This window comes from Colias eurytheme, chromosome 31, assembly GCF_061535395.1.
Source record: "Colias eurytheme isolate Ceu_HAF_F1 chromosome 31, ilColEury1 Martin Lab GWU primary, whole genome shotgun sequence".
NCBI lineage: Eukaryota > Metazoa > Arthropoda > Insecta > Lepidoptera > Pieridae > Colias > Colias eurytheme.
The window spans coordinates 4,839,947-4,860,519 of NC_143010.1; the positions used below are offsets into that span (position 1 = coordinate 4,839,947).

General features: G+C 34.1%; 1 protein-coding gene across 1 annotated transcript; it reads left to right on the plus strand.

The window, feature by feature from the left end:
- The first annotated feature begins 2,539 nt into the window (after positions 1 to 2,539).
- LOC149895586 (uncharacterized) lies at positions 2,540 to 11,842 on the plus strand. The gene is made up of 7 exons (XM_090118903.1): positions 2,540 to 2,604; positions 3,074 to 3,172; positions 5,180 to 5,335; positions 5,948 to 6,076; positions 7,399 to 7,505; positions 8,386 to 8,572; positions 10,342 to 11,842. Exons 2-7 carry the CDS (start codon positions 3,119 to 3,121, stop codon positions 11,215 to 11,217), a joined length of 1,509 nt encoding a protein of 502 aa, XP_089975029.1. The 5' UTR covers positions 2,540 to 2,604; positions 3,074 to 3,118; the 3' UTR covers positions 11,218 to 11,842.
- The last annotated feature ends 8,731 nt before the right edge of the window (positions 11,843 to 20,573 follow it).

Genomic DNA, 20,573 nt, shown 5'->3' on the forward strand with positions numbered 1-20,573 from the left:
GTGAAGTAGATTTCAAAACCTTTTTCTACCTACCTTAGAAGAGTGAAGATCCGATACGGTCATATCCAAAACTTCTTTCGTGGGTCCTCGTTGACAAAAGCAAATATCTATGATCATTTTAATGATCAATCCTTTGTATATTTGCACCAATCGCCATTAAAGCCCCGCGAGGGCTGATATATATTTGCACCATTTCCCCGTGGGGACGGTTGTTATCAAAGCCCCGCGAAGGCTGATATATATTTGCACCATGTCTCCGTGAGGTACTGTTGTAATCAAAGCCCCGCGAGGGCTGATATATATTTGCACCATTTCTCCATGAGGGACGGTTGTAATCAAAGCCCCGCGAGGGCTGATATATATTCGCACCATCTTTTCCGTGAGGGACGATTGTAATCAAAGCCCCGCGAGGGCCGATATATATTTGCACCATTTCCCTGCGAGCGACAGCTGCGCGAGGGATGTTTGTAACTAGAAATAAGTAGGGCCTGCCAAAAAATGCTTAAGAGACACCCTGCGAGGGTGAATTTGACCTGGCTAACCCCTGCGAGGAGTAGTGGCCACATTTATGTATTCTGCTTCGAGCAAGAATACACCTTAGTGCTAATATAAAAATAGCAGTAAATAATCATTTAAATAATATAGCAATTAACAAGGTCCTTTAACTTATTTTCCAATGTTAGCGACATTTAATAAATTCATAATTCAAATCAATTCACTAAATTTTAAAATGAACTTCGATTCATATTTATTTTTGTTCATGCAATCGATGTAACATTTAGTTGCTTTATATCCGTTAACATTCCTTACGAACGCAACCATACCGTCGTAGGACGTTATAATATTTAATTGCACAAAATAATCTCCACTCACCCGCAATTTTTTACTTTTTGTCAAGGTGTACAAGTTTATAATATTATTCTAAAACGTTAGAAGTGAATTGTAAATCCTTTGAAATAAGTGTATCTAAATCTAATTAATTATATTAAGATATCTCGATAATTATTATACGATAACCCTTTCAGCACAAGTTCAGTAAACCAAAGAATTTAATTGTAAAATTTTTGGTACTTACTCGTTTTAACAAAAAAGTTGCATCATTTGAACATAGGAAACGTAATTTTCAATCAAATTAGCCGTGTGTAATATGTCTATTTTCACATAAAAACGGATCAGAATAATACTCATAAAAGGACACGTATAGACTACGGATAGTTTTGAATGTGTGGAACATTCATGGTACGTATCTACTATACATGAGCGAATTCCATCATTATTCAGTTGAGCGGTAACTCCCGTACGATTTATAAAATAATATCACAACGTGTTCTGACATGTCGTGACTTCTTGGAGCTGACTCATCTCGTTCGATAATTTTTAGTAATAAACTATGATAGGAATTCCGAACCGTTCCTAGCGATAACGACAATGTAATAAAGTCGTAGCAATGGATTGTATGCCTGTAAAGCTTTGAGTTGGCTCATATCCATACTAAGTATTAATTGTAATTTTTCCACGAAAAATTCACTTGTACCCTTGTAATAAAAACACATTATTAAAAATGAAATAAAATATTAAAAATATCTATATACAAGAGAGGGTATTTGATATATCTAGTAATATCAAATAATCACAAAAGTAATATTAACGATTCGAGTAAAGCCGAACGGTAACACCGTTAAAATAGCTTTACTCACAGTATTAAAAATTCAAATATTAATTAGTACATATTGCATAATGAAATATTTCAAAAGAAAAGTTACTATTTCAAGTAAAATGTAACGGTTGTATCGTTAATTTTAAATATCTTTATTCATGCTATTAAGTATTTAAGCATATTGAAAAATAAACTATTGCTGAAGGATTCATTAAAAACCTCAGCATTTTAAATAAAGTCCAACGATTATACCGTTGACTTTAAAGATTTTTACTCATTTTTAAGTAAAATATTATTAGAATAGATGTAAAAATAACTCACTGTACCGATCCGACGGGATACACTTTTTAACACTTTTAGCACTTGCTTTAAGCAATACTTAATACTTAATAGCACCAAGGTTGTAGTCTTGTAGACAACCTTCTCGCGGCGGAAGCTAGACGCCAATGAAGAAGATCAAGCGCCTGCACATTATCGTGCGCCGGCCGCGCCACCTGGTGGGAGGTGTGCCGTGTGCGAGAGAGATAGCATATATACAACGAGAAAGAGAGGGAAAATAGGCGGAAAAAGCTAGGTACCTTCTCAATAAGTAAGCTTCAAATTACGGTCAAGTGTTTAATGTATTTATCGATCAAGGGATGTATTTATAAATATAAATAATGATAACCTAAATCACTAATACCCCGTTGTTTAAGTATGTTAATTTATTTTAGTTAAGAAACATAAGTGTTTTTAATTATATGTTTTCGTATATTTAAATATCATTATATTTTGAAACCATAAACAAGGTTTGCATAATCTGTATCTGTCCTACTCAATATCTATTGTCCAATTCGCCCGCCATTTTGTTTAGCTCGCAAATCCTAATAAATTTGATAAAGTAGCGGCGTAATTTTGTGTGAATTATAATTTCGAGCACTTTTAATCGAATATTTCAACTCAAAAATGTACTAAAAGCTCACCACAGCAAGAAAATCATTCATTTTCATTTTGACAAGTCAATGTGACATTTCGGTTTTTTTTACGAAAAAAGTCATAGTTATCACGTAATTTTTCCTTTTGCTGTTTTCTTTTTAATTAAAAAAGTAAAGTTCAATCTATTCCCATTCTGTTTACAGTGTTTTATTTTAAAATAATCATACGTGTATAGTTTAAAATTACCATTAATAAGATAGTTGGATTATCGATACGTTGTTATAATTACACCATCAGCCAACAATAAATAGCTTGGTTCCTTTTTCAAAAAAATATGTCGACCTAGAGTCCGATTTAAAAAAAAACAAATTTGACATTTTGATTTTTTCTTGTTCCCGCTGAATACAATTGTTTGAAATAAATACACTAAAATACGTAAGATTATTTATTTTGTTAAATAAATTGTAACATAAAAACGTTCTGTATTACATTTCATAATAGTTGTAGTTGTAAATTTGTTCCTAATACTGTGGCCTTAAGTTAAAAATGGCATCAAAACCTGTGAGAATGGTAAATGTTGTTCCTACAACGAAAATAAAGGTAAGCTATTTCTCGATACTTTATTAGATTAACCATCTCTATTCCAATTAAAGTTGTTTACTCTCTAGAGGTCATCAAAATCATAAATGCATTCGTAACCTATTTATGATATCTGGATATTTATTTGCAATTTGTATTTATATAACATAATATCTATAATATTGAACTTTTTTTGATCAATAGTTAAAAAAAATATCATGTACAAAGACTAAAGTTTAGAATTCAAGTTTACAATTGTTCAAGATATAATGCATTTTATACCTAATTTTCAATTAGTAATGCAATTACACAAATGGACATACATAAAAATATTTAGCTGAAAGTTTTTCTTCGAATAAACGAAGAGGCGGACTGTGAGCGCTTGCAAAGTGACTTACTTAAAATCTTAGACTGGAGTCAGCAAAATAAGTTATATTTTAATATAGCTAAATGTTCTGTTGTCAGTTTTACTCGCGCAAATAAAATAATAAACTACAACTACTCACTTGGATCCGTTCCTATTCAACGGGCAAATAAAGTGCGCGATTTAGGAGTAGTCTTCACGCCGGATCTGATGTTTCGTGAGCACATCACAAACATATGCAAAAAGGCTTTCAAAAACCTTGGGTTCCTTCTGCGCCAAGCAAAGGATTTCACAAATATCGCAACAGTAAAAGTGCTCTATAACGCGTTAATACGCAGTCATATGGAGCACAACTCAGTTGTTTGGTCTTCGCATGAAGAAAAATATAACGTAATGTTAGAGCGGGTCCAGAACAAATACATCAGATATCTGTATTTGAAACTATACGGGGTATATCCCTTTTACCCGTTAATGTATCCTACACTATTCATTTTGGGTATGGTAGGATACAATGAACTGAGAGTGCGACGGGAATTATCCTTTGCACTGTATCTAATAAAGTTATTGCGGGGAGTCGCGCATAACCCCGAAGTGCTAAAATCCCTCTCTCTATGTGTGCCGGACAAATATGTCGAGAAACGTCATAGGCCGCCACTATTTTACGTGCCCAAAGCGCGAACCATGCTGCTGGCGAAGTCTCCGCTCGTACGAGCACTACGTGGACTCAATGACCTACATGGAAGAGTGGACATATTCACATGCCCGTTGGGTGAATTGGCAAAGGTTCTTCTTTATATTATTAGTTATTCATTTTAATCTTTATCTGTTGTTGTATTGTATTAATTTTATCTTATTTCGTAGATTGTAAGTTAGTTTGTTTATGTTGTAAGTTTGTATTTGTATAGAATTATAGTGTTAGTCAGTACCGCATTGGGTTTATCCTGTAAAGGTTATTGATTTATGTAATAATAAATAAATAAATAAATAAATAAAAAATAAATAAATTTCGATAGTAACAAAATTTCTCTAAATTCTTATTGTTTTTCTATTATACTGTCTATTCATGTATTTAGCTTGTACCTACCACTATTCCAAAAACATCTTGTATTCAACTACCATAATACAATTCCAACATAAAAAATACATTAATTGTACATGTACTTATCCTTATAATTCCTATATTTCCAACTAGCTTCCGCCCGCGGCTTCGCCCGCGTGGTGTTTTGATAAAAGGTTGCCTATGTTCTTTCTCAGGGTCTAAAGATTGTAGCTGTACCAAATTTCATCAAATCGGTTGAGAGGTTTAAGCAGGAAAGTGTAGCAGACAGATAGACAGAGTTACTTACGCATTTATAATATTAGTAGGGATATAAAAATATTTTTTAATAATATCAGAAGCTTAGTAGTGCCACATATACTATAAGACTATATAATATTACTATACTAGCTTTCCGCCCGCGGCTTCGCCTGTTTTGTCTAAAACCTAACAAACTATATACTAAAACCTTCCTTTTGAATCACTCTATCCATTAGAAAAACGCATCTAAATCCATTGCGTAGTATTAAAGATTTAAGTATACAAAGGGATATAGGGACAGAGAATGCGACTTTGTTTTTTACTATGTAGTGATTTCTAGTATATACCTATTTTTTATTAATTACAGAAAGAAATTTTAGACGATGATGACGACAATGTATCCTGTAAGTTGTGTAGTAAAGGGTTTGCGAGTGAAATGGCACTTAATAATCATGCCAAGATTGAACACATGGAAGCTTGGATGGCCGGTGAGGACGTTTGCGTTAAGAACGTTGTTGTTAATGTAAGTATTATCAAGTCAATATTTTAAAATTCAATACAAGTAGCTGCTAAAATATGTATTGGCAACTTTAATATACTAATACTAGCTTTCCACCCACGGCATCGCCCGCGCAGTCAAAGAAAAACCCGCATAGTTCCCGTTCCCGTGGGATTTCCGGGATAAAACCTATCCTATGTATCTCGGGTATCGAAATATCTCTATAGCAAATTTCATGCAAATTAGTTCAGTAGTTAAGGCGTGATTGAGTAACAGACAGACAGACAGACAGAGTTACTTTCGCATTTATAATATTAGTATGGATTATAAAGCTGTAGAGTTTGTTTGTTTGAATGCGCTAATCTCGGGAACTACTGGTCCGATTTGAAAGATTCTTTGAGTGTTAGATAGCCGATTTATTGAGGAAGACTATATACATATATTATACAATCATACTAAGACCAATAGAATAAATTAAGTATGCAGACACAACACAATTAATATCCCATAGAATAAGTTATATTAAAACAATGAACTCATAAAAATGGTTTATGCTGCGTAAAATATGTTTAGGCAATTAAATTCTTTTCATTCACAAAACTGCAGGTTTTTCATAATTTATTTTAACATTTTCAGAATAAAAATAAGTTCACGGAAGCCCAATTGAAAGCGATCAAATTAAAAACAGAAAAGATGCTATCGTCCATGCAACCAACAGACATGAGTGCGCTGTCTTCTCCAGATGTCGGTTATATTATTATAAAAGTAAGTATTTTACAGAAAGAAAGAGTATTTCAACATACACCATAATACTTGCACGTCGGCTTCTCAACCTACGTAGAGTGCAACTACGCGTAATAACAGGGACCCTCACAGGGCACGGCCCCTTTAACAAACATCTCTTCAATCTAGGGATCACAGACAGTCCGGCTCCGCTATGCAGAGCATGCATGGAGACCGAGGAAACGGCAGCCCACGTCATCATGGAATGTAAGGGGGTTGCGGAGTACAGGGCAAGACACCTGGGGTCTCCCGGGTCCCTCCCCGAAGCCTTTGGCAGCCCTCACAAGCTGCTTGGCTTCATGGAGGAGCTCGGGTGGTTTCAGTTTTAGCTGGTTTCCCCTAGCTCCCTCTCTCACGCAAAATAGGCGCTTGACGTCGAGTTGCGGAGAAATGCCCGTATATTATTTATTATACACCATAATAAAGTTAAATCTGTACTATTAATAATTAAATTTATAATTAATTTAATCTGTACTATTACTATTAATAATTAAATTATCAAGTCAATATTTTAAAATTCAATACAAGTAGCTGTCAAATGTAAAAGTAACTTTAATATACTAATATTATGAAGCTAAAGAGTTTGTTTGTTTGAACGCACTAATCTCAGAAACTACTGGTCCGATTTGAAAAATTATTTCGGTGTTAGATAGCCCATTTATCGAGGAAGGCTATAGGCCACATATTGGCCATAGTGCCCCGCGGTTTCACCCGCATTGCTCCGCTCCTGTCGGTCTCAGCGTGATGATATACAGGGTGTCCCACTGTTGGTATACTAAGCTCAAAGGAGGTTATAGTTTTGCATACGCTGAGTACGTAAAAAATAATTAAAAAATTCCAGACGCATTTTTTTTTCAAATAGATGAATTCTTAAAACTCTATGTGTACACCCATAACAAGCGAGCCGCCCAACTTTGCCACCAGCACGTGAGCTATCGTTTAAGATTATGTTTTCATAGATAAAATGCTCATATAAGAGAAGCGGTATATGCCGGCTGCGCGAAGCTAGAGAAGAAAACATGGATTTTCAGGAAAAATTTAGCAAAAAATTTTGGACGTAATTTTTTTTTAAAGTATTTTTTACGTGATCAGTGTATGCAAAACTACAAGTTCCTTCGCGCTTAGTATACCAATAGTGGGACACCCTGTATAGCCTATAGCCTTCCTCGATAAATGGGCTATCTAACACCGAAAGAATTTTTCAAATCGGCCCAGTAGTTCCAGAGATTAGCGCGTTCAAACAAACAAACTCTTCAGCTTTATAATATTTGTAAAGATAATTTATAGTAAATTATTATTTACAGGATGACAGTATACCAAGTGACGCGAAGGAAATAAAACGAGCAAAACTCGATAAAAGTATGAAAGGCAAGAAAAAAGAGGACAAGGAGAAGGAGCCCATTCCTATATCGTGAGTCCTACTAATATTATAAATGCGAAAGTTTCTAAGGATGTGTGTGTGTGTGTGTGTTTGTTACTCTTTCACGCAAATTCTACTGAACCGATTACAATGAAATTTAGCACACATATAGAGGGTAACTTGGATTAACACATAGGATAGGTATTATCCCGGAAATCCCACGGGAACGGGAACTATGCGGGTTTTCCTTCGAAAACGCGGGCGAAGTCGCGGGCGGAAATCTAGTTTATTATATTTTTTACTAATTTCAGTTGATGTTTTAATTAAAAATTTTACTTACAAATATTTTATTTTTTATATCTACATTTTATTTAATGGTAATTTATTCAGAAGGGCGTTTGTTGTTTATTTTTTGAAAATTAATAATTAACCAATAAAAATAAAAGACATTTTTTTTTGTTTTAAAAATCAACATTTGTAGTGCGAGAATTTTTAGTTTATGTTAAAATTCATTTAAACACTAGCTTCCGCCCACGACTTTGTACGTGCATCCCCGTTTTTCCCCGTTCCCGCAATAATTTCGGGAAATCCTTTCTTAGCGGATGCCTACGTCCTAACATCTACCTGCATGCCAAATTTCAGCCCGATACGTCCAGTGGTTTGGGCTGTGCGTTGATAGATCACTATATCAGTCACCTTTGAGTTTTATATATATAGAAGACTAGCCTATCGCCCGCGGCTTCGCCCGCTTTGTCTAAAACCTAATAAATTATAAACTAAAACCTTCCTCTTGAATCACTCTATTAAAAAAAACCGCATCAAAATCCGTTGCGTAGTTTTAAAGATTTAAGCATACAAAGGGACATAGGGACAGAAAGAGCGACTTTGTTTTATACTATGTAGTGATTATATATTTAAATTTGTTTGCCAGCGGTCCGTTCGAATGCCTGCAACCGTCGAACTTCATAGCTGACGGCACATGCCATCAAATGTTCTTCTCGTGTTGCGAGTATTCAGCCCACTACAGGGACGAACATACACGACGGCGTAAAGGTGTGCGCTGTCAAGTGTGCGAGCGGCCGTTAGCCGCTGAACGAACTGCGAACTATACTTGCCAGGTATTTAAAAAAAAATATATTTTACCAAAGGCCAAAGTGTGGCAGCCCTTTAGCAAAAATCTTACAAGTTGTGCCCCGGGGTTTCACCCGCATTTCTCCGCTCCTGTTCGTCTTAGCGTGATGTACAGGGTGTAATCGTTAAGTGTGCACAAGCGATTATTCCGTAACTATTGCAGATATCAAAAAACTTTAAACTGATATCGAAAGTACTTAACCTAATGAGTAAAATGGCCATAATAATTTTTTAAAAATAAAACGAGAAATAACCAAAAATGTTACATAAAACGCTCCCATACAATTTATTTCCCATACATTTTGTATTCATAGTAGATTTTCGAAGTGACGTCCTTATTGTGCAATACAATGAGGAGGTCTATTTACAGTTTCTAAATGAACTTCCCTCCAAATTTGCAAAGTAATTAAAGCAGAAAACCAAAAAAAACAAAAAAAAAAGCTAAAATCTTTCATATTAAATGTATAGGTTGATCCAAAAGTAATGATAATTGGGTATTTCCTGTGCACATAAAAATATAAAATAAATGTTTTATGCTTGCTCATGTAATCACTAAGTTATCACAAAAAAATTATATCTACAGGACACGTTTCCAAGTATTAACATTAATTTTAATGTGAACAGTGCGAGCCAGAATGTTTCCCGACGAAAAGAAGAAACAACGATTCGACATTTAGAGGGTGAATTTCTAAATTTTTAATGAGATCAGGATAATTTTTTGTCACGATTTGTGACCATGGGCGTTACCTGGGTTCACCATGTTTATGCTGAAACCAAGAAACAATCAATGGCCTGGATGCGAGCTTCCAAAGTGACGGTGAAGATTTTCAAAGTGAAAATTAGTGGGATAGATTAAAGCCGTAGTTTTTTGGGACGCTGAAGAAATGTGGAATATTTTAAGAAGGTAGCCACTACTACACAGGGCTCTTACTACACAGACCAAATTAAAAGATTGCGGGTAGGTTAGTAAGAAAAAGAGACATGGCAAACTTCGGTCTTGAATGTTGGTTCACCAAGACAACGCACCAGATCACAAAGCGTCAGTTGCGATGGCTGCCAATCAAAAATCGGCATTGAAAATGCTTGAACACCCACCCTGTTTGTAAGATCTAGCTCCTAGTTAATTCTATCTCTTACCTCGGCACAAGAAACACCGTCGATACAAGAAATTTTAAGACGACAGCGAAGTGATGGCCGATTTTGAGGGGTTTTTGTAGATGAAGTCAAAGTTTTTTTTTCTAAGTTAAGGAAAAAAAATATCGAAGTATATTATCTAGTTAGAAGACTATCTAGAGAAATACATAATTATTTTAACTGTAATGACCTTGTTTAATATTGATTATCATTACTTTTGGATCAACCCATGTACATGGGATATTCATATCTCATACTAAATGTATGGGAGGGTTTAAAGTTAATTTTTTAGATATTTCTCGTATTATTTTTAAAAATTTATTATGGCCATTTTACTCATTAGGTTAAGTACTTTCGATATCAGTTTAAAGTTTTTTGATATCTGTAATAGTTACGGAATAATCGCCTGTGCACACTTAACGATTACACCCTGTATAGCCTATAGCCTTCCTCGATAAATGGGCTATCTAACACCGAAAGAATTTTTCAAATCGGACCAGTAGTTCCCGAGATTAGCGCGTTCAAACAAACTCTTCAGCCTTATAATATTAAGTATAGATAATAACATAACACCTATTTTACGCATTTTTAACACTTGTAATACATATATACCTTTTTTCAGACATGCGGCGCAGGCTTCGACCACGAAGAACATTTATCCGAACATTATTCAACCGTGCATATAAAAACCAAACCCCACCAATGCAATATTTGCAACAAGCGGTTCACGCAAATCGGCGGTTTGCAACAACACATGAGAACACACACAGGCGATAGACCCTTCACTTGCAAATACTGCCCTAAAGCGTTCACACAAAAATCCGGTCTGGACCAACATTTGCGAATACACACGAAATACAAGCCATACAGATGTGTTATTTGCGGAAAAACATTTTGTCAGTCTGCCCATTTGCAACAGCATATGCGAACGCATACAAATGTTGCGCCGTTCCAATGTTCGATTTGTGATAAACGGTTCAAACAAAGCAGTCATTTGAATTATCATTTGAAATATCACAATCCGGTGAATATGACGGAAGAGCAGAGGGAAAAGTACGCGAAGCTCTTGGAAATGGTCGGCCCCGGTAAAAGTGACGAACGAGGGCAAAGTGACCACGAAGTTGGGCAAACTGACCACGACATCGGGCAAAGTGACCACGACGTCGGGCAAAGTGACCACGATGCCGGGCAAAGTGGCTATCATGTCCAGATTGAGAAAAATGTCGATGAAGTCGTGCAAAATTACCATATTGAGCAAAATGACCATGAGATTGAACAAAGTGACCGTGAAATTGTGCAAAGTGACCATGTGCTCGTGCAATGTGACCACGTCCTTGTCGAAAGTGACCACGAGTTTGTCGAAACGCAACAACTTATTGAGGAAGGTCAGGAATATGTTCAAATCGCGGAGTTGTTTGAAAAGGGAGAAGATGGTCAAGTGCAAAATGTATACATATTGACTAGTGATTCTTTGGGACACCCTGTAGTGTATGAATAGTGGTCTATCATTGTGGTGGATTTCATCGGAATGTGTTTAGCGGTTTACATGATAAGATGTATAATGTGTATTTTAGATGTATATAGTATATGTTTTCGGTTATAATAAGCTTTTTTATTAAAATGCACAGTAATTAACAAAATAATAATTATTAGAATACTTTTAGAAGTAATATAAATGATATTTTTTGATATAAGGAAATAAAAGTAAATAAACTGACTGGCTTTGCGTTGTAATATTACGATGATATATTTTATATTAAAAAAAATTAAATGAACTGAATATGATATCTAGCTTTAATTTTAGATTTTAAACGTTAAAATTTTAATTAAAAACCATTTATTTATTTTTTATGTTTTGCCTTCGTGCAAGTTGGAAATACTATAAAATAACAATACAAATGAAATGACAGTTTAAAATTGCTTATTTATAAACCAACTTTTATTGCATTTTTCGTGTAATTTTACTACTTATTAAAAAAACCGTATTTGTTGTATTCTCGATATATGCGTTTGATACGTTGAATAAACAATGATTTTTATTAAATTCATGTAATTCTATTGTACATAGGTTATTATGTATAACTTGTATTATTTCTGTATTATATTATAAATAGTTTAAAGAATAGTTGTTTTATTTCACACACTATCGTAAACATTTTACACGCTAAAAGTAATTTTGCCAAATCTCTTACTAGCTGTGCCCCGCGGTTTCACCCGCATTGCTCCGCTCCTGTTGGTCTTAGCGTGATGATATACAGCCTATAGCCTTCCTCGATCAATGGGCTATCTAACACTGAAAGAATTTTTCAGATCGGACCCGTATTTCCTGAGATTAGCGCGTTCAAACTAACTCTTCAGCTTTATAAAATTAGTATAGATAATATATGTTAATTTCTGTATTATATAATAAATAGTTCAAAAAATTGATTGTTTTATTTGACCCCCTATCATATTTTTAACATGCCAAACGTATTTTGCCATATCACTTTATTGGTAAGTAAACTGGATTCCAACCTTTTCTCATACCTATCAACTAGGAATTTCATAATCAAGTCAAGCCGATTCCAAGTAATATGATTACTGGCACTGTTACATATTTTGTGTCCCTTCGTCCAGCATACTCACCACAACTCACCATGGAATCCTGATATTTCATGAATGTCAAAAAACTGTTCTGAAATAGTGCTAAATAGTGCCCAAAGGAAAAAAATAGTGCTCTTGTACTTGCGAAGTTATAGCCATAGTTCGATGAGTATGCTGGACGAAGGTTTCGCCCAGCATACTCACCTCCGTCCGGAGAATCTGTATACGCTTCAAACATAATTCATACTTCAAAAAATAGTTCCCAAATAGTGCCAATCGGTGCCCAAAAAGAAAAAACAGTGCTCGAATAACTTCGGAGTTATAGGCTTCGTTCAGTGAGTATGCTGGGCGTAGGTTCTACGCCCAGCATACTCACCTCAGTGCGCGAATATCGAACGAGCTATAGGTATAATTTACGTCTCAAAAAATTGTACTTGAAATAGTGCCCAATATCAGTCCAATTTTTGCTTGACTTTTGACTTAGAAAACCATTAAATTTTAATGTAAACTTCTACATACTAACGTAAAATGGGGTACAGTCGTCGACACATGTTTTTGGACAAAAATATTAAACTTTCTAATTGTAGACTTCATGTTATTGGAAATAATTATGGTATTTTCTCACATGTCAAAAACTTTCGATTAAATGCATTATTATATATTTTATAAATAATAATAAATGAATGAAACTTTAAGCGTAAATGAAGTCTATTACTTCATTGCATTGTGTGTTTGTCTGAATAAAAACAGTCATTTGCAGCCAATAAAATTAATATCTTGAAAAATTGTAAAAAGGAAATTATACAGTTTCTTTTTGTATATATGTTGCAGGCAAAACTTCCCCGTTTTCCAATTACAGCACTAGAGCGCATTAAGCGGCATAATGCTTAACGTTGAATGTTCCAACTACAGCAACGCTTCGCACAATCGAGCACTAGAAAAAGTAATGCGCGTGAATTGATGCGTGCAATCGATTTATCGTTAGTAATTATTAATTGTTGGAAAAAATTTTAAAGCTTTCGTTTCATTGTAGTTTTTTCGAAATAATCAAAGTTAATTCAAATTGTGTTAAAAAAATAAATATAAGTATGGATGAAGGTACAAACATTGAAAAAAATGTTAATGAAAAAATCAAAATTCAAATTACTTAAAATAATCGTAAATATTTTTCAACCAATTATTATGTATACCACTTTATTTACACATTATTGAGGTTATTGCTAACTCTATGAATAATTTTTTTTTTCAACACTGAACATAGCGCAACCTGCTGGTGCGTTTCACGTTCCAATTAAGCATCAGCATAATTCGGCATTGTGTGGCACTGAGTCGCATTATGCTCTGTAATTGGAAAACGGGGATTATAACCAGTCAAAACTAGTACTGTGACATAGTTATACAAATTTTTAAAACTCTTTCCAATAGTTTCATCAATGAAAGGTTTAGCAATAAAAAACATTTTTAATTACTTACGTTATTTATTACTATTTAAAGGGCCAAAGTAATCAGAATTCTAGTTAACTAGTTCACAGCTTTTGTTAACATTCATAATATAATCAATGTAAATGGAAAAAATTGTAGTTTTAATATTGTATATAATATACATATAAAAAAATGTTTAGCGTCGCGGGCGCCGCGCGTCGTAAGCCCCATACCTATTGACCGTACGTGCATCCATTACTGCCACACTATATTGAACTTTATCACATGAGGAATACAGGTCAATTCCGTAAACGTTGTGGTACCGTCCTTGATCCGGAAAATGATTATTTTGAATAATTTTGTCAGTTGTAATGTAAGCATTAATAACAGCAACTTTATTTTTCATGCATGATTTACTTCATTTGATATCTTAATCCTTCAAGCGCCGTGATCTAGACAAATATATAAAATCATTGTTCCTAGCTACCGGGGTCCCATGCGACGCGCGAAGGCTTAATCATATTATTATAAAGTATTATTAAAATAATGTGTAATTAATAATATTGCGATTCTAAAGTAAATACTCCCTTACATAGACAATATAACAAAACAAATAATTTACACAAGACAAAAATTGTTAGAAAGAAAGTTAATAATATTGTATTCGACTGTACTCAATGTAATGTATGTAGAAGTTTACAATGAAATTTAATGGTTTTCTAGGTCAAAAGTCAAGCAAAAATTGGACTGATATTGGGCACTATTTCAAGCACAATTTTTTGAGACGTAAATTGTTCCTATAGCTCGTTCGATATTCGCGCACTGAGGTGAGTATGCTGGGCGTAGAACCTACGCCCAGCATACTCACTGAACGAAGCCTGTAACTCCGAAGTTATTCGAGCACTGTTTTTTCTTTTTGGGCACCGTTTGGCACTATTTGGGAACTATTTTTTGAAGTATGAATTATGTTTGAAGCGTATACAGATTCTCCGGACGGAGGTATGCTGGGCGAAACCTTCGTCCAGCATACTCATCGAACTATGGCTATAACTTCGCAAGTACAAGAGCACTATTTTTTTCCTTTGGGCACTATTTAGCACTATTTCAGAACAGTTTTTTGACATTCATGAAATATCAGGATTCCATGGTGAGTTGTGGTGAGTATGCTGGACGAAGGGACACCATATTTTTTACAAAATATTCATAGAACTTAATTACCGAGGTACAAAAAAAGTTTTACAAACAATATACCTACCTACCGACCAATGTATTCTTAAATTAATTTTGTTCTTATTGTATTCTATAAATAAAAAATCAGTCAAGCAGTTTTTGAATAAAAGGACAATGTATTCTAAGCCTAGGTACCAAAAGAAAAAAAATCGGTCAAGCCGTTTTTAAGCATAAGGAAATAAAATGATCCTGAAATGTTTACAGAAAATGATATACAAAAGATTTAGATGATAGTTGGCAGTGGTGTAGTGTTTATCTTCTATACTAATATTATAAATCTGAAGTTTGTTTGTTTGAACACGCTAATCTCAGGAACTACTGGTCCGATTTGAAAAATTCTTTCGGTGCTAGATATCGAAGAAGGCTATACTTAGGCTATATATCATCACGCTAAGACCGACAGGAGCCAGTCTACTGTCTATATATAAAAAAAGAAACCCTATTTCCCTTGGTCACAGCATTAGCTTTGTGGCTTGAACGACGGGACCGATTTCGATAATTCTTATTTTGATAAGTTCGTGATTGTCAGGAAAGGATCTTATGAAAGAAAATCTCAAGAAATTTGTGCGTATAAATTAAGAAAATGCGAAGTGTGCTTTAAAACTACTAGCTTTTGCCCGCTGGTTCGCCACTACTTGTGTATACTTGTATGTATTATTAGAAATAACAAATATGTATGTCGCAGCTATTAGCCGGCTGGGCAGCATTCAGGCCGTTAATTAAACGGCGCCGTTTAATACGATAGGCTCTTGAACAGACTTGTGTTCTTGACTTTTCAACATAGCCACACATTTGGCGTTTCATCTAAATTATATACTTAAAAAGGAATAAAATAAAAGGCATTTTCAGTTACATATTGTACATATATTGACAAAATCCGTCTAACTTAGGATATTTATAATTGTGACGAATCATTTCTATTACACATATAATTTATTTTAAATAATGAAACTGAGAATTAAATTTTCCATCGCACGGAACCATACAAAAAAATATACATACAACATTGAAAATTTTATAATCAAATACCCATGCGATCTTATAAACTAAAAAACAACTTAATTTGTATGTAGTTTTAGATCACATTCCTAAATTTTACATTTATCTCATACCTTGTGTGCAGTGGCTGTAGGGCTGTATATAGGGTGACTGGTAATTCGACGTGATCCTTCAAAGGGGTTATACTAGAGGTCATTTGCAACAAATTAAGTCCAGTTAACCAGGGGTCAAAAATGGATGGTTATTGAGCTATGACCCTTTTCTTTTTGAGGTGATGCAAGTTTTGGGCAAGTTTTTTTTTTTTTTAAACTGATCGCTCATTCTTCAGCTTTCAAAAAAATATCAATTGAATGTTAACAGTGTAGTAGTTTTTTCATAATTAATTGTTTTTGGTAAAAAGGCAGAAAATTTTCATATCAAAATCCGTCATAGCCCTGTATACGTTCCGACCATTCCGTCTCTTTCTAACTTCTAACTGGTGCTCTTTCTTACCCGGTCACCACACATACCTACACGACCAGTGTTACCTAAGCCCTTATCGGGCTAGATAGCCCTTTTTCGGGTAATCAACCCGTTTTAAAACTCTTTAGCCGCAAAAGGGTAATCAAGCTCTATTTCACATGGGTCAAAGATTACTGAAAATGGGGGCGATTTTGTATTTCTTTTGCCCTTTTACCATGCCATAAGAGGTTTGTTTACGCGCTGAAGGTTTTGATTGGCTAATGAAGTTTAGTCAACCAATCAAAATGATCGGATTCAGAGTAATTATATTACCAAATTGTGATTGAACCAACAAAAATATCACTTTTTACTGGTGGTACTCGCGACTAAATTCTTCGTGATTACAATGCTTTTATAAATATTGCGCCCTTTTCTGAGTGCCGACTTGCCCTTTTTAGAAAAACTAGGTGGCAACACTTCCTACACCGCCCTACAGCCACTGCACTCAAGCTATACTAAGTATAAATTAATAAATTTGTATCAATACTGATAACTTCAAAATTTACAAATACGTATCGTAACAACAAAATTATGCATACATAATTTATTATTTTAGCCGAGTCAAAATTTATTTGAAAAAAAAATACTAACAAAAAAGTAACATATTATGATTTATTCTCGCTATAGTCAAAATAAAAATATGCAACATATATCGGTATTCACACAAAATATAGAAAGCTGATCTAAAACCCTAAAAAAACCAAACTGCAATGCACAAAAAACCACTTCTATTATTATATTATACAGGGTGTCCCACTATTGGTATACTAAGCGCGAAGGAACTTGTAGTTTTGCATACACTGATCACGTAAAAAATACTTTAAAAAAAAATTACGTCCAAAATTTTTTGCTAAATTTTTCCTGAAAATCCATGTTTTCTTCTCTAGCTTCGCGCAGCCGGTATATACCGCTTCTCTAATATGAGCATTTTATCTATGAAAACATAATCTTAAACGATAGCTCACGTGCTGGTGGCAAAGTTGGGCGGCTCGCTTGTTATGGGTGTACACATAAAGTTTTAAGAATTCATTTATTTGAAAAAAAAATGCGTCTGGAATTTTTTAATTATTTTTTACGTACTCAGCGTATGCAAAACTATAACCTCCTTTGAGCTTAGTATACCAACAGTGGGACACCCTGTATATCCATAAAATAATTTATGTCACCAGGTTGCTATTTATTATGTTAAAACAGTCTACAACTAAATAAAACAATAACTTTCATTATAATCTATTATTATTAAACATCCCTATGCAAAATAAAATATAAACCGACGTAAAATTTGGCGCGACAACAGCTTGCCTTATACCAGGCACCAAACTGTTCTTACTCCCTAAGAGCTAGCGCGCACGAGCAACTTTGTCTCCGCAACTATTTTGTCTCCGCAACTATTTTGTCTCTCCACCCATGGGCTAGTATGAAAGTGCGCGCATGTAGCGACGCAACTCCCCATACAATTGATGGGAGAGACAAAATAGTTGCGGAGACAAAGTTGCTCGTGCGCGCTCGCTCTAAAATTATAAGTAAAAACGATTAAAATATAAGACGAAATTTGGCTAATTAGCATTGAGTTACTATGTACTACGTACTAGAGAGGGCATCCATACACTCTTTGTAACACGAGTTAGAGGCAAATGTTACAAACCAATTTATTTTTGTTACATTGATTGGTTTTAATTGATAAGTTTATTCATATTTTTTAATAAGATAAACAATATTTATTTGTTACATTGATTGGTTTTTATTTATAAGTAATAAGAGACAGAAAATCTACAAAATGTATGAATAAATGGCCGCCCCACGCCGCCATCAGATTTTGTTCGTGGTGTCCTCTCTATACGTAGTAATAATACCTCAATACTAATTAGCCACAATTTTTTTTAATAATTCAAAGATCGAATATTGTGTCGGTAACCTAACTACACCTTTTTACTTATAATATCATTGCTACCCTAGAATAAAACACTAGTCGAAAAAAAGTTTCGAACAAAAAGAAGCAAGTAATTTAGCGTATTTTTACATCATAATTTCACCTTCACACGTCCAGATCTAAACTTTTCTATACGATTCTTTCTACGAAACGAAAAAAAACGAAAAAAATTGTAAAATTATTTAATATTAATTGCATTTTAGCGCGCTCCCGTTCCCGCCAAATGTCAAATTTGACACTGACAGCTGTTGTCGCGCCAAACCTGTGTTCACACCGCAATTTTTTTTTTCATAATAGCAATTCGAAAATATCAAAATATATTGACTACATTTCAATACTAATTTTAAACTTAGTGCTACACTAAAATATCTCACACAATCGTGCAATATACATTGTTTAATATTATAATAGGTAAATGTACATTTTTTTTTTATTTCATTATCTAGTATAGAATATTGGACTGCATTATGCTAAATGGGCTATGCGGCCTTTTTACTGTCATGTTTTTTTTTAAGCTATTGCATAGCTTCTATCGCGGGCCTTGAGTGCGGGGACCGAATCCAGAAATTCCGTAATGAAAAACCTCACGCTCCCCACGGGGACGGGCGCGGAGGTGTGGCTTGAAGCCATAGCATGCAATAGCTTTACCGCGGCAGTCCCCGAGTGCCACACGTCTTTTTTTTTATTATGTGTTTTTGCATCACGACGTATAGTGAAAAACATAACTTCGGTCTTACCACAAAACAATTTAAACACAGTCTAACTTTAAACCAAGGATCTGTCACTGTAATAGTTGTCTATGTGAAATACGACAAAACCAGATTAAAGAGAACCCGCGCTTAAAGTTAAACCCTGTCTAAAGTTTTCTGTGGTAAGACAGTTATATTGTGGCCTATTTTTTTTTTTTTTGTAAAAACAAAGTTATGCTTTTTATTTACCCGAATCTATAAACGATACGATTACCTATATTATCCGAAAGATAAACATTTTTTTGAGACATTTTAACAAACATTTTCTCATCATATTTTTAGGTTTTAAAACCTAAATAGTATTTAGTATCGTTTTATTCAGGTAACAAGTGTTTTGTGACTTTTTAGATAATAATAAAATGATAATATGTGCGCTTAAAGATGTAAACACGACAATGGCGACATATTGAAAAAAAAAATGAAAAATACACAATAATTGACATAAAAAAACACCGCACAGCCCACAAACTAACAACTAATATAATAATTTTTAAATTTATAAACTTATCATCAACATTATCGTATATTTAGGACACTTTTTACTTTTTTTTTTATTTTTTTGTCAATTATTAATTTTTTCGTAAGGAAAAAATGCAACTTGGATATTTATCACATTATATATTTCACGTTATAATAAAAATTTTATAATTAATAATATTTATACATTAGAATAGGGGGTTTGAAAATCCCTAAAAGAAAAAAAAACATATGTACCTACATTTAACATGCTTTTTAGACTATACCTGGGCTTAAAATTTACGCAAACAAAATAATAAAAACACTAACCATAATCTTATTGCATTTGGTAGTAGATTATATTAAAATTTTGACATTTTACTCAGTACTAAAGAATTAAAGATATCTAATTGACAATTACATCATAAGTGCGAGCGAGATAGATGCCGATCGACGGCTTGTGTGTGAGCGAGACGATATGATACCGTCTTTTTGCGAGTTTTCGCGCCATTTTTATACGTAACTTTTCAAATTATTTGATATTATTATTTTATTAAAAAGAAAAACTCAGTATGTAGCCTTCCTTTTCATAAAATACTAAAAAAATATGCTTTTCAAATCACAATAAAGAACTAATCCATACTAATATTATAAATGCGAAAGTAACTCTGTCTGTCTGTCTGTTACTCAATCACGCCTTAACTACTGAACCAATTTGCATGAAATTCGGTATAGAGATATTTTGATACCCGAGAAAGGACATAGGATAGGTTTTATCCCGGAAATCCTACGGGAACGGGTTTTTCTTTGAAAACGCGGGCGAAGCCGCGGGCGGAAAGCTAGTTTATTATATTTCCGATTTCTTCGGGGAAAATTCTACTAACATAGATTGTTATGTATATTTGTTACTTTCACGCGAAAACTACTGAACAGATTTTGATGATACTTGGCAGTGATGTAGCATGTAGCTTATGTATTAGAATA

Coding starts and splice junctions, on each gene's coding strand:
- LOC149895586 (XM_090118903.1), top strand. CDS start 3,119: ATGGCATCAAAACCTGTGAGAATGGTAAATGTTGTTCCTACAACGAAA. Junction 7,506..8,385: donor AAGGAGCCCATTCCTATATC/GTGAGTCCTACT, acceptor TTTGTTTGCCAG/CGGTCCGTTCGAATGCCTGC. Junction 8,573..10,341: donor CTGCGAACTATACTTGCCAG/GTATTTAAAAAA, acceptor ACCTTTTTTCAG/ACATGCGGCGCAGGCTTCGA.